This window comes from Bos indicus, chromosome 10 (genome assembly GCF_029378745.1).
Source record: "Bos indicus isolate NIAB-ARS_2022 breed Sahiwal x Tharparkar chromosome 10, NIAB-ARS_B.indTharparkar_mat_pri_1.0, whole genome shotgun sequence".
NCBI classification, from domain to species: domain Eukaryota; kingdom Metazoa; phylum Chordata; class Mammalia; order Artiodactyla; family Bovidae; genus Bos; species Bos indicus.
In genome coordinates this window covers 54,842,848-54,858,531 of record NC_091769.1, presented here as the reverse complement: position 1 = coordinate 54,858,531, position 15,684 = coordinate 54,842,848, and the positions used below count along the sequence as shown (strand labels likewise).

General features: G+C 41.5%; 1 protein-coding gene across 15 annotated transcripts in view; it reads right to left on the bottom strand.

The window, feature by feature from the left end:
- RAB27A (RAB27A, member RAS oncogene family) overlaps positions 1 to 15,684 on the bottom strand; it is a 91,743-nt gene that overhangs the window by 47,222 nt on the left and 28,837 nt on the right. For 12 of the 15 annotated variants that reach the window (XR_011568856.1, XR_011568855.1, XR_011568854.1 and 9 more), the window contains one exon: positions 14,064 to 14,180. The exons of 2 other annotated variants lie outside the window; for them this stretch is intronic. Coding sequence is in view for 4 of the 13 variants with exons in the window: in XM_070797513.1 (XP_070653614.1) it covers positions 14,064 to 14,180 (117 nt within the window). In the remaining 9 variants the exon portion in view is untranslated. Of the gene's footprint in view, positions 1 to 12,205; positions 12,345 to 14,063; positions 14,181 to 15,684 lie in introns of those variants that run through there. One more of the 15 variants, XM_070797519.1, reaches the window with a different exon arrangement.

The following is a 15,684-nucleotide window of genomic DNA, read 5'->3' as shown; positions in this document are numbered from 1 at the left end:
TATTTAACTTAAATGCAGAGTAGTGAAGTAACGGAGAAGGCAATGGCAACCCACTCCAGTACTCTTGCTTGGAAAATCCCATGGACTGAGGAGCCTGGTGGGCTGCAGTCCATGGGTCCCTAAGAGTTGGACACGACTGAGCGACTTCACTTTCACTTTTCACTTTCATGCATTGGAGAAGGAAATGGCAACCCACTCCAGTGTTCTTGCCTGGAGAATCCCAGGGATGGCGGAGCCTGGTGGGCTGCTGTCTATGGGTTCGCACAGAGTCGGACACGACTGAAGTGACTTAGCATAGCATAGCATAGTGAAGTAAAGTGAAAGTCACTCAGCCATGTCCGACTCTTTGCAACCACATGGACTGTTGCCCACAAGGCTCCTCTGTCCATAGAACTCTCCAGGCAAGAATACTGGAGTGGGTTGCCATTTCCTTCCAGAGAGGAACTTCCCTACTCAAGGACTGGACCCAGGTCTCCTACATTAGAGGCAGATTCTTTACCATCTGAGCCACCACGGAAGCCTCAGAGTACAAGATCCTAGGCTGGATGACTCCCAAGCTGGAATCAAGATTGCTGAGGGAAATATCAACAACCTCAGATATGCACATGATACCACCCTAATAGAGAAAGCAAAGAGGAACTAAAGAGCCTTTTGATGGAGGTACAATAAAGCTGGCTTAAAACTCAACATTTAAAAACTAATATCATGGCAGCCATACTCATTGTTTCACAGCAAATAGAAGGGGAAAAGTAGAAGCAGTGACAGACTGTTTTCTGGGGCTCCAAAATCACCATCAACACTGACATCAGATTGATTATATTCTTTGCAGCCAAAGATGGAGAAGCTCTATACAGGCACCAAAAGCAAGACCAGGAGCTGACTGTGGCTCAGATCATGAACTCCTTATTGCCAATTTAGATCTAAATTGAAGAAAGTAGGGAAAACCACTCGACCATTTAGGTGTGACCTAAATCAAATCCCATACAATTATACAATGGAAGTGAGAAATAGATTTAAGGGACTAAATCTGATAGAGTGACTGATGAACTCTGGACAGAAATTTGTGACACTGTACAGGAGACAGGGATCAAGACCATTCCAAAGAAAAAGAAATGCAAAAAAGCAAAACGGTTGTCTGAGGAGGCCTTACAAATAGCTGTGAAGAGAAGAGAAGTGAAAAGCAAAGGAGAAAAGGAAACATATACCCATTTGAATGCAGGGTTCCAAAAACTAGCAAGGAGAGATAAGAAAGCCTTCCTCAGTGGTCAGTGCAAAGCACTGAAATAGAGGAAAACAACAGAATGGGAGATACCAGAGATCTCTTCAAGAAAATCAGAGATATCAAGGGAACATTTCATGCAAAGATGGGCACAATAAAGGACAGAAATGGTATGGACCTAACAGAAGCCGAAGATATTAAGAGGTGGCAAGAATACACAGAAGAACTGTACAAAAAAGATCTTCACGACCCAGATAATCATGATGGTGTGATCAGTCAACTAGAGCCAGACATCCTGGAATGTGAAGTCCAGTGGGCCTTAGGAAGCATCACTGTGAACAAAGCTAGTGGAGGTGATGGAATTCCAGTTGAGCTATTTCAAATCCTAAAAGATGATGCTGTGAAAGTGCTTCACTCAATATGCCAGCAAATTTGGAAGACTCAGCAGTGGCCACAGGACTGGAAAAGGTCAGTTTTCATTCCAATCCCAAAGAAAGGAAATGCCAAAGAATGCTCAAACTACTGCACAATTGCACTCATCTCACACACTAGTAAAGTAATGCTCAAAATTCTCCAAGCCAGGCTTCAGCAATATGTGAACCGTGAACTTCCTGATGTTCAAGCTGGTTTTAGAAAAGGCAAAGGAACCAGAGATCAAATTGCCAACATCTGCTGGATCATGGGAAAAAGGAAGAGAGTTCCAAAAAAACATCTATTTCTGCTTTATTGACTATGCCAAAGTCTTTGACTATGTGGATCACAATAAACTGTGGAAAATTCTGAAAGAGATGGGAAAACCAGACCACCTGACCTGCCTCTTGAGACATCTGTATGCAGGTCAGGAAGCAATAGTTAGAACTGGACATGGAACAACAGGCTGGTTCCAAATAGGAAAAGGAGTACATCAAGGCTGTATATTGTCACCCTGCTTATTTAACTTATATGCAGAGTACATCATGAGAAATGCTGGGCTGGATGAAGCACAAGCTGGAATAAAGATTCCGGGAGAAATATCAATAACCTCAGATATGCAGATAACACCAACCTTATGGCAGAAAGTGAAGAAGAACTGATAAGCCTCTTGATGAAAGTGAAAGAGGAGAGTGAAAAAGTTGGCTTAAAGCTCAACATTCAGAAAACTAAGATCATGCAATCTGGTCTCATCACTTCATGGTAAATAAATAGGGAAACAGTGGAAACCATGGCAGACTTTGTTTTGTGGGGGCTCCAAAATCACTGCAGATGGTGACTACAGCCATGAAATTAAAAGACACTTACTCCTTGGAAGGAAAGTTATGACCAACCTAGATAGCATATTCAAAAGCAGAGACATTACTTTGCCAACAAAGGTCCATCTAGTAAAGGCTATGGTTTTTCCAGTAGTCATGTATGGATGTGAGAGTTGGAGTACAAAGAAAGCTGAGCACCAAAGAATTGATGCTTTTGAACTGTGGTGTTGGAGAAGACTCTTTAGAGTCCCTTGGACTACAAGGAGATCCAACCAGTCCATCGTAAAGGAAATCAGTCCTGAATATTCATTGGAAGGACTGTTGCTGAAGCTGAAACTCCAATACTTTTGCCACCTGATGTGAAGAATTGACTCATTTGAAAAGACCCTGATGCTGGAAAGATTGAAGGAGGGAGGAGAAGGGGACGACAGAGGATGAGATGGTTGGATGGCATCACTGACTCAATGGACATGAGTTTGAGCTAAACTCCGGGAGTTGGTGATGAACAGGGAGGTCTGGTATGCTGCAGTCCATGGGGTCGCAAAAAGTCCTGAACTGAACTGAAAATTACTGTGGACAGTTGATTGCAACCATGAAATTATAAGACACCTGCCCCTTGGAAGAAAAGTTATGACAAACCCACACACTGTGTTAAAAGTCAGAGCCATCATTTTGTCAACAAAGATCTGTATAGTCAAAGGTATGGTTTTCTCCAGTACTCACATACAGCTGTGACAGCTGGACCATAATGAAAGCTAAGCACCGAAGGATTGATGCTTTTGAATTGTAGTGCTGGAAAAGACTCTTGAAAGTCCCTTGGACAGCAAGGAGATCAAACCAGTCAATCCTACAGGAAATCAACCCTGAATACTCACTAGGAGGAATGATACTGAAGCTAAAGCTCCAATATTTTGGTCACCTGATGAGAAGAACCGACTCACTGGAAAAGACCTTGATGCTGGGAAAGATTGAGGGCAAGAGGAGAAGGAGATGACAGAGAGTGAAATGGTTGGATGGCATTACCAATTTAATGGACATGGGTCTGAGCAAACTCTGGGAGATGGTGAAGGACAGGGAAGCCTGGCGTGCTGTAGTCCATGGAGTTGAAAAGAGTCAGACATGACTTAGTGACTGAACAACAACTCTCTCCTCTGGGGAGCCTTTATTAGTACAGCAACTCAGATTCAAAACCTAGATATCAGATTCAAAACATCATCCTACACCACCCATCGGACCACATGGTAATAAAAATATAGCCAGGAATATATATACTAGCCAGGAGTATATCATTTTCCCTCAGCTTTCTTCTCTGCCTCTCTCATTTGGCTTGAAATAATTACCATGTTTACCACTGATATCAAGAAATGACAAGTCAAAACCCTTTCTAATTACTTAATGCCTGTGGCTGTTCAGAAGAGAATTAGCTAACTGAACTGTATTTCCCAAGTTTTTGTTCTCATTTTAAATAAAACAATACTTTTTTTTTTTTAATAAATATGCATGTGCACTGTCTCCTGATAAACGCCAGCAAGAGCATCTCCAGGAAATTGCTTCCCAACCATTTTCATGCTATTTATTTGACAAACTAGCCAAATGCTCATAATCAAAGATGACAGATCTGGGTATTCCAGCAATGTCAGGCCCTGCCTAGTAACCCTGAGGGAAGAAGGGTTTAGTATCTCAATACAGCTATGGTTTTTCCAGTAGTCATGTATGGATGTGAGAGTTGGACTATAATGAAAGCTGAGAGCCAAAGAATTGATTCTTTGGAACTGTGGTGTTGGAGAAGACTCTTGAGAGTCCCTTGGACTGCAAGGAGATCCAACCAATCCATCCTAAAGGAAATCAGTCCTGAATATTCATTAGAAGGACTGACGCTGAAGCTGAAACTCCAATACTTTGGCCACCTGATGTGAAGAAATGATTCATTTGAAAAGACTGATGCTGGGAAAGATTGAAGGTCAGAGGAGAAGGGGACAACAGAGGATGAGATGGTTGGATGGCATCACCGACTCATTGGACATGAGTTTGAGGTAAACTCTGGGAGTTGGTTATGGACAGGGAGGCCTGGTATGCTGCAGTCCATGGGGTCTCAAAGAGTCAGACACAACTGAGTGACTGAACTGAACTGAACTGACATCTGAACCAATTCAGAACATACCAAAGGAAAAGGATGGGTACCAAAGAATGACATTCCTGGGACATCGGTATGTACATGTTCAATAATACAAGACAATGCCAAACTGGGGGCTTCTCCAGTGGCTCAGTGGTAAAGAATCTGCCTGCACTGTAGGAGCCATGGATATGATCCCTGGGTCAGGAAGATTCCCTGGAGAAGAAAATGGCAACTCACTCCAATAATCTTGCCTGGAAAATCCCATGGACAGAGGAACCTGGCTGGCTACTGTACACGGGGTCACAAAGAGTTGGACATGACTGAGCAACTCAACTGCCACAGTTGTTTTACACTCCCAACTTCACATCTTCACCAACATCAGGTATTTATTGTCAGACTTCTCAAAACACTACCACACTGTAATCTAAATTGGTATTTATTTGATTTTCTAATGTGGTTGAGCAATTCAATTTCTTTTCTTTTTTCTTTAGTTTGTTGGCCATTCAGTTTCTTCTCGTGGAAAAGCATAGTCATGTCCTTTCCCTTTTTTTCTATTGGGTTGTCTTTTCCTTATGAACATGCAGGAATTCTTTTGAGAAGAATGTTCTAGGTACTCATCCTTTGACAGTTACAGTGGTTGCAAATATCTTCCTCCTATTTGTGGTTTGTCTTTTTACTTTTTAAAATTGAAATATAGTTGGATTTGCAATGTTGTATAAATTTCTGCTGTACAGTAAAGTGACAATTATTATATATATGTGTGTGTGTGTGTGTGTGTGTGTGTGTGTGTGTGTGTGTGTGTGTGCGCGCGCATGCGTGCATGTGCTAAGTCGCTTCAGTCGTGTCTGACTCTCTGTGACCCCATGGACTGTAGCCCACCAGGCTTCTCTGTCCATGGGATTTCCCAGGCAAGAGTACTGGAGTGGGTTGCCATTTCCTACTACAGGAGATCTTCCTGACCCAGGAATTGAACCCACGTCTTCTGCATCGGCAGTGGGTTCTTCACCACTGAGCCACCAGGAACACTCTCTCTCTCTCTCTATCTCTCTCTCTATATATATATATATATATTTTTTTTTTTTTAATATTCTTTTCCATTTTGGTTTACCTCTGGATATGGACTATATAGTTCCCTGTGCTATACAGTAGGACCTAGTCGTTTGTCCTTCCTCCTTTTCAATAGCTCAATATTCAAGTAGTCATACCTATCAATCTTTTATACATAGTTTTCTTTATATAATATAAAACAAATCCATGGACTTCCCTCATGGTCCAGTGATTAAGGCTCCACACTTCCACTTTGTGGGGTGCGGGTTGGATCCCTCATCAGGGAACCTCTGCATACCTCGTGATGTGACCAAAAACAAAACAAAAATATAGCTAAGAAATCCTTCTTTACCTAAAGTGATAAAGATATTCATCTACATTATTTTTCAAAAGATTTTGCCTTTCACATTGTCTTCAACCCAGTGGTAATTTTTAAGGTGCATGTAGGAATCCAATTTCACTAATTTTCCCTGAAAAACACCTATTTATCATAGTACCATTTATCGGGAAAAATTACTCTTTTCCTAGTGAGTCACCATATCGGGGCAGATATGTTTCAGGATTCACTCTTTTGTTCTTTTGGTCATTTTCATTACCCATGGGTCAATGTTATATGGCCTTAGCTACTATGACTTTATAACGGAGCTTTATACCTGAGTTATAAAGGTATTCCTGGGAGGACCAGATCCCGCTGCCTCACTGAGGACATTCTTGACCTTTCACGCTTCCATCCAAGTTCTTCAGAATGTAAGCATGTTGGATCAAACTGAGAAGACTTACATATTCATGATATTGAATCTTTCTATCCATGTATATGTATAATCTCTACACTTATTGATGCCTTCTTTAATGCCTTTACAAATGTCAAAGTAAATTCCCTTCATAAAGACCTTGTACGGTTTTAGACTTACTGATGCTTTATATTTTTGTTACTATTATAAGTGATATCTTTTAAATATATATACTTACATGTATATTACCATCTATTTATTAGTCACACTATTCTAATGATTTGTTATACATAGCTGAAAATAAATACATCTTTTTTTTTCTTTTCTAATCTTTATACATTTTGTTTATATTCCTTCTCTTACTGTGCTAGTTAGGACCTCCAAAAGTACTGAATAAACATCTTGATTCTAATGTTTCACTGTTAAGAATAACATTTGCTGTAGGTTTTTGGTAAACACTCTTATCAGGATAAGGAAGTACTCCACCTATTCCTCGTTTTCTAAGAATAAGTATTACAGATGTACATCAATTTTATCAAATTTTGCTTCTAAATCTATTGAGAAAAATATGTGAGTTTTTTCTCCTTTAATTTGTTAATTTACAAGCTTTTACAATTATTCTGCCTTTGATCTTTATTTTTCTTTACTTTTAGTTTTCTAACTTTCCTAACTTCTTCTTATTGATAATGTGTACCCAGGACTTCTCTTTCAAACTCATTGCTTCTTCCAAGTCCATTCTTGAGGAAAGGACACTATAATTCTCAGAGTCATTAATAAATATTTGGATGAATAAAAAATGAATTGTCTATTAAGTTCCATGTAATTGAGATGATTTACTCAAAGTTCAGTTCAGTTCAGTTCAGTCGCTCAGTCGTGTCTGACTCTTTGCGACCCCATGAAAAACCAACCTTCAAATATAACACATCACATTTTACATAAGTTGCTCTAGTTTGGGGCCAAAAGAAAAAGGGTCGCTCAAGATGCAGTCACTTAGAGACAGAAGTAATTATCACAGAAAGTTATTTCAACTGTAATAGTCTTTTATTACCTAGAGTAACATCAGAAAATCATTAGCTAGCTTTTGAATTTTCTTTTCAATACTATGTTGGACTTTTAAGTACTGGGGTTCAAGCACACACACACCCCATTAATAACACTAAGCATTGAGAGTAACACATTTAAAAAATGGTAAGCATCTTAAGAGAGATAAAAAGTGAAGCTTATATATATTTTGCAATTCAGCACAATCAGCCAAAGGAGCCAGTCCATGCCTCAAAACCTTGGTTCCAAACCTAAACCAGACCAGCCATGATGATCATCTAATTTGTACAATCTGAAGACAGAGGGGAAAATGTAGCTATTCCCTTTTGTTTAAAGCAGGAGGAACAAATCTAGTTCATGGAATGCTGCATCAAAGGGAAGTTATATGTCTACAAAAGACTGGACAAGTTCTGTCTTAGTAAAAGGTGATCACATGTTTGTTTTGTTCATTCATTTAACAGTTGAGTGCCCACACCCATCACTGTGCAAGGTGACAGAGATGCAAATAAGACAGATACAGCATCTGCATCTCCCCCACCAAATTTACCATCTAACGGACAATATTGACCACTGAAGCAAAACGCCAAGCATGGTTAGTACCTATGGCCGGCATAATAAAAGGAGCACATGAGATTAACACCTAATCTAGATATGGGGGAGGTGAGTTCTGAGAGAAAACACACAAAAGGTTTGGTGTCTGGAAATGGATAAGTTCTCGAAGTAATATGCAGTCCTACAGAGTACATTAAAGCTGGGATTCCCTGGGAGGCAAGCACTCTAAAGTGTAGAACAGGAGAGAACAGAAAAGCTAAAAGATCCAAAGACCCTCATCCATACTCTCCCCCTTGTCCCACCTCATTGCCTCCCACACACACAACTGTGTGACTCACCAAAAGGTTATAGCTTAAAAAAAAAGTCAATGTATTCCCCAGATACTTGGAGAAATGGCTGTGACAGTGAATATGAAACAGGTTCCTCATCTTTCTTGCCTTATCATAAATCTCTTGGTATGCACTAGACCCCACCCAATCTGCCATCTCCCTCTGCTAGTCAAAAACTGTGATCTTCATGTGGTGGTTTAGTTGCTCAGTTGTATCTGACTTTTGCGACCCCACAGACTGTAGCCTGCCAGGCTCCTCTGTCCATGGGATTTTCCAGGCAAGAATACTGGAGTGGGTTCCCATTTCCTTCACAAGGGGATCTTCCCAGTCCAGGGATCGAACCCATGGCTCCTGCATCTCCTACACTGCAGGCAGATTCTTTACCGCTAAGTCACCAGAGAAGCCCCTGACCTTCATGCTGCTGCTGCTGCTAAGTTGCTTCAGTCGTGTATGACTCTGTGCGACCCCACAGACAGCAGCCCACCAGGCTCCCCTGTCCCTGGGATTCTCCAGGCAAGAATACTGGAATGGGTTGCCATTTCCTTCTCCAATGCACGCATGCATGCTAAAGCGCTTCAGTCGTGTCCGACTCTGTGTGACCCCATGGACAGCAGCCCACCAGGCTCCTCTGTCCACAGGAGTTTCTAGGCAAGAATACTGGAATGGGTTGCCATTTCCTTCTCCACCTGACCTTCATACACATGGCCAAAAAGCACATAAAAAGGTGCTCAACATCACTAATTATCAGAGAAATACAAATCAAAAACTACAGTGAGTTATTATCTCACACCAGTCAGAACCGTCATTATCTATCAAAAAAAAATCTACAAATAATAAATGCTGGAGAGAGTGTGGAGAAAAGGAACCCTGCTACACTGTTGGTGGGAATGTAAATTGGTGCAGCCACTATGGAGAACAGTATGGAGGTTCCTTAAAAACTAAAAACAGAACTACCACATGACTCAGCAATCCCACTCCTGGGCATCTATCTGGAGAAAAATCGTAATTCGAAATGATAAATGCATCCCTATATTCAGTGCAGCACTATTTACAGTAGCCAGGACATGGAAGCAACCTAAGTGTCCATCACCAGAGGAATGAGTAAAGATGTGGTAGAAACATACAACAGAGTATTACTCAGCCATTAAAAAAGAACAAAATAACGCCATTTGTAGCAACATGGATGGACCTAGAGATTATCATACTAAGTGGAGTAAGTCAGACAGAGAAAGACAAATATATTATATCACTCATATGTGGAATCTGATTTTTAAAAATGATAAAAATCAACTTATGTACAAAACAGAAAGAGACTTACAGATACTGAAAACAAACATGGTGACCAAAGGGGAAAGGTGGGGGATGGAGGATAAATCAGGAACTTGAGATTAACAAACACATACTACTATATATACGAGAGAGATAACCAACAAGGACCTACTGTGTAGCACAGGGAACTCTACTCAATATTCTGTGATAATCAATATGAGAAAAGAATCTGAAAAAGAGCAGATGTATGTATAACTGAATCACTCTGCTGTACACCTGCAACTAACACAAAATTGTAAATCAACTATAAACCAATAACATTTTTAATGTGACCGTACCACTTTTTAAAAAGTGATGTCTTCATTTTAAAATTAAAGCAGCTGAAGCTACATTTCTATACTCTGGCTAATTATTTACGATGAATTTTTGAAAAAACTTTTTTCCAAGATTTTTTTTTCAATTGGTCTATACAATTATACTAAAGTCTGTATTTAACTCTATAAAATACAGCTATTTTACCAATATTGTTAGATGAGGCATGATCTAGAAATGAAAAAGGGCAATTAAAAGAAACAGAAATCAACAAGCAGCTCTCAAACAAACTTCAAGTTCTTTGTCCTAAGAAAAGTAAATTAAAAATCACAAGAATATACAGAATTGTAGTTTATACCTGACTCCAAAGAGCTGCAGGGCCATTGCCAGCACACTTTCCAAGAATTATACATAAACCCAATGTCCTTAAGTATAACTGAAACTAAATGCAAAATGATATACAAATGTCAATCCAAAAGTTGTTAATAATTTTAAATGAAATCTGACAAGTGGACTGTCCTATACCAACGATCTAAAGATATACCAGCAAAGCCTGAAGACACTGAGGAGAGAGAAGCTAGGATGAATGACAGAAATGCAGGTGGTAGCTGATGAGCACATCAGCTCAGTCATGCACGTACCAAGTGAGCACTGAGAACAGCCCCTGCACGTGTCACTATGCCACGCACCTAGGAGGCTACAGCAAAGCAAGTCTAATAGGAGTGCTGCACGTGAACATGAGCAATGAAGATGCAGTGGGACGAGACCCGTAACAGAAATATGCACACAGGACCGGGCAGCTGGGAGACCTGGGGCAGAGGGGGCCAGGGCAGGGGGGAGCCCACCAAGTCACCTCACAGAGGGGTACCCCAGCCACGGACTTGTATCAGCACGCAGAGGGATAAGTGACAAACGGGAAAGAACAAAATTACACGGTTCACAGATGACGTGGTAAAGAACTTTACCTCACAGGTCAGATGAGCCTTATCCTTTAAAGATAACAGAAACCTTCAACAAAAATATTATCGATGCCAATCTGAAAGGTGTAACTGAGTTTTGATGGAACTACGTAAGGGCTGTCTGACATCTGAAGTACAAAACACAGACAAGGCTTGGAGCCATGAGAAGGGAACACGTAACAGACTGGGAGGGTGGGAGGCAGGGAAGAGCATCTATATTTGCAAAGGTCTAAGAGGGAAAAGGTTGTGATGCATTTAGGGAACCTCGGCAGATGCACGCCATTAGTGGACTATACCGGGATGGGAGAGGAGGTGTCCAGACAGGCTGAAAAGATGGGACAGGGTTTGGGACCTGGGCCTGAAAGGACTCTTACATGACACTAGAAAGTCTGTGTGTTATCCTCTGGGCAATGGAAAGTCACTGCAGGCTTTCATTAAGGAGAGGAACACGAGGTCTGTGCCTGAAAGTGATCTTTCTGGGGATACACAGAGGACCAGGAAGCTATGCTGAGAGATGGTGAGTGACTTGTGTTGGTGACAGTGGGATCCAGAGAAAGGGATTAATTCAAGATAGATTTAGGAGGTAGAAAATCAGTATAGCTCCTTAACTGACTGGTACAGGAGTTAAAGATAATAAAAACTTTCAGTTTATTAACTGAATGGAAGATACTATCATTAACTAAGAGAGGAAAGGGCTTCCCAGGTGACTTAGTGGTAAAGAATCTACCTGCCAATGCAGGAGATGCAGGTTCGATCCCTGGGTTGGGAAGATCCCCTGGCAGAGGAAATGGCAACCCACTCCGGTAATCTTGCCTGGAAAATCCCATGGACAGAGGAGTCTGGTGGGCTACAGTCCATGAGGTCACAGAGAGTCAGACACAATTGAGCACCCACACACAAGCACACAAGCAAGAGAGGAAAAGCTGGTTTGAGATGATTATAACAAATACTGAGTACTTTTCTAAGCCCTTTAATACATTTACTCACTAGAGCCTCACAACAACCCTATGAACTCTCTAATTTACAGATAAGAAAACTGACTCACAAAGGTTAAGTAAGTTCTCCAAGGTCACACAGTCAATAAAAGGCAAAGCCAAGTTTTGAACCCAGACACACTCTCAACTACTATGTAATCCTGTATGGAATATGACCAATTACATGTCCCTCATGTCACAGGGATATCCAGGGAAATGTGTTTAATTGGCACTCTGAAAACAGAATATTAGGGCTCGAAACAAAAATAAGGGTTAAGAAGATGGATTTTAGATTCATCAACCAAGTTGATTTCCTGAGGCCATGCGAGAGAGAAGGCATTTTAGAAGGAAGAGGGCCAAAATGTAAGGCTCAGCAAGAGAGATCCAAAAATGACACTAGAAAGATTTTTCAAACAATAGTACATACCCTGCATCAGTTGCCACGGCAGAGTGGTATCAGCTTAAAGCTGTCTGGGCTTTCTCCTTCTTGTGAAAACAGAGGATCCACTTAACATTTACAGTGTGATAAATCCAGCACTTGGAGCTAAAGGATCCCCTTACAGGTTACATCAGGGAGAGGAAAAGCCTAATTGGGTGAAAGCAAGAAAACAGGCAAAAAAAAAAAAAAAAAAAAATCGACCGCTCTCAGCTCTTGGGCAATTTGCATCTGTGTTTGAGCAAAGTGGCTCCTGCCTTCAGAAAAACAGCAGCAAAGCAAGCTCTCCTCCCAAGCAGCATCTCATAACCACCTCCCTACCCTCCAACCCCCACTGAACCCGGCCTCTGCTCTGCCAAGGGGGCAGGGCCCCAGCCATGCCAGCAACAACGGGAACGCCAAAAAAAACAGGAAGGTGCCCTCTTGCAAGGACAGCTCTAAACAAGGATGGCTTCTGCAGAAATCAGCTTTTGTTTTTAATGGGCCTGTTCCAGCAGCTATCACATGTGGTGCACCCTGGCTCTAACTATAAATCAACCAAGTGCACAGGGAGGAAGAAGGGAATAGTAGCAAAAGAGAAAAGAGAAACAGAGCAAAGTGTGCAGCATGTCCTCTGTGAGCACTCAGGTTCTGAGAGACCGGACAGGGCAGATGCTGAAACGGCAGCAGAGGCAGCCCTGGGCTCCCAGCCCTGCCAGACATGGGCAGGTTCTGGTTGCCATGGTGCCACCCTGCTGGCTGGCAATGTTTCATCAGCGCTCTCTTTCTGCTGCAGTTCCTGTCTTGTGGGCGGCAGCAGCAGCAGCAAGAAAGAAGGAAAAATGTTTGTATTCTAATGGCTGCTGGGTCACTGAACAGTGTGTCTGAAAAGAATAAAGAGAACGTGGTAAGAGACAGACTAGCCAAGGTGGGAGCAATCTCCTTCGGGATGTATTAGGTACAAACTGGACATTCTGTGGATGAAATCCTCTCAGTATTTTTTTTTTTTTGGTACTTAAAATCCAAGAATCTCAACAGAGATTGTCAGCTTTTGATCAAGGCTCTTTCTCATCTGATTTCTAAAGAGACTTTGGGTTCACTCCTAGGTGAAAGCATGAACTTGTGACCAAGAAAACAAAATGATGTACTGGAGTAATAATTAGAAGACAAATTTAAGTGACAGAAGAAACACACCTTACACTAAAACACAGACTCACATAATCTCCACTAGAACTATCAGCTGGGAAGCTATTAGGGCTTCCCAGGTGGCGCTAGTGGTAAAGAACCTGCCTGCCAGCTCAGGAGGTGCAGGATCAATCCCTGAGTCTTCCCCTGGAGGAGGAAATGACAACCCACTCCAGTATTCTTGCCTGGAAAATCCCATGGAAAGAGGAGCCTGGTAGGCTACAATCCATAGAGTCACAAAGAGTCAGACACAACTGAAGTAACTTACCATACAGAGCACAGAGCTATCAACAGCATTAAAAACAAAATCCCAATTGAATTTTTGTGGATAAAATGCTCAAAAGATGAGCAGGACTCTTAGAGCTATTCAATTCCGTAATCAGCTCTCTTATTCCACATATTACCTGAGAATAAAAGCCTCTGTTACTTTGTTAAAGTACAGAAAAGAAAGGAAGAAAGCAGTCAGTATTCATACCCACTCTCTGGTAACTGAAAATGCACTTTTCAAACTAAACATAAGAAATTTAGCAGACATCTTGAAGTCTTTGTTTGAAAAAAATTAATGTGTGCAGTGGTGTTTTATGTTAAATTGCACTATTTTAAGTACCTGAAAACTGGCACCTCAGCACTCGAAGCCTCTACCTCCCCACCACCACCAAAAAAAAAAAAAAAGGCATAACCATACCTTGACAAAGTATAAATCCTGGTTGATTTTCCCAAAACTTTAGAGACTGGAGTTTCCAACACTTCAACAATTAGGCAACTTGTAATCACATGTCCTCTTCTAAAAAGATATTGTTGGCTATTACACAGAGAAAGGTTAAAATCAGAACAGTCTACTTACAAAAGTTTTTCAAAAGAGTCTTTTGAAAAGCAGTTCGCTTCATCAACTTTCAAAATCAGTCATCTCTGGAAAAACCCACAATCCAGCTAATTAGTCTCAGCTGTTTGTCATATGGCCCACAAACCAGTCAAGTGATTTTGCCCCTTTCAAGCTTTTACTAAAACCCAATCTCCTGGTCTCTCAGACAAAAGGCAGCTGTATTAACCTCTTCCAGTGTTAGAAGACTTACACTTCAACTTTTTCTTTTCCCCCCAACCAAACAAGTAGAATATTTGTTTTCTTGATAAAACATATTAAAAGTATTGCGTTCTAAAGGTCCTTAAGGGTTATATTAATATTGTGTATGAGTGTTTAGTTGCTCAGTCATGTCCAATTCTTTCAGACCCCATGGACTGTAGCCCGCCAGGCTCTTCCGTCCATGAGATTTTCTAGGCAAGGATACTGGAGTGGGTATCCATTTCTTCCTCCAGGGGGAATCTTTCCAACCCAGGGATTGAACTCATGGCTCCTGCCACGTCTCCTGCATTGCAGACAGATTTTTTTTTTTAAACCGCTGAGCCACTGGGGAAACTCTTACATTAATATTGCTTCTTTATTTACAATTAGCAATATTTTATTAATATTGCTTTCTTGTATTTACAAGGCCTGATTCAAGCAAACACTACATACAGGAGATCAGTGTAAGTTGAGGAAGTGAAGGGACTTCCCACACATTTCACTCTGGCCTCCAGACCCACAAGGAAAACTCTCTGCCTGGCAGTCCACACAAATACCTTGTTGGCATCTTAAATTCAACATGTCCGGCCCTCCACTTACCTCCTGAGCTCTTCTCTGTAGACCCTGCTTCACACCCACTCCTCCTCCTGTGTCTTGAGTAACACAATCCCAAAGCACAGCCAGCCAGACATCTGATGGTCTTCAATGACTCCTCCCTCCCTCCCCTCCCACTTCCATTGACCACTGGAATCTTTCCTCCTCTAGTCTTTATTCCAAGTGTTTAGCATTTCTCATCTGGATGGCTATAGTCAACCACATATTTGATTTTCTGGCCCCCAACCTGGTCTCTCCACTGACCCATCCTCCACACTGCACCCAAACTGATCTTTCCACAAGGTAAGTGGGTGTCCATCACTCTCCTCTGTAAAACTAGTCAGTGGCTCCCCACGATCTTCTCAGTAACATGCCCACTCCGTAGGCCTCTGCCTTCCCTGTCATCTACTGTTCCCAGCCTCCTGACTCCAGCCACCAGAGCTAGTTGGAATTCTCTAAAACCAGTGATTTTCAAAATGAAAAAGCAGTGTCATCAGCATCATTTTGGAAGCTGTTAGAAATGCACATTCATGGGCCCACCCCAAGCCTACAGAGTCAGAAGTTCTAAGGATGAGGGCAGAAGTCTATGGTTTAACAAGGCCACCAGGTGACTTTGATACACTCACCTGAGCGCACCTGCTCTAAACCCACA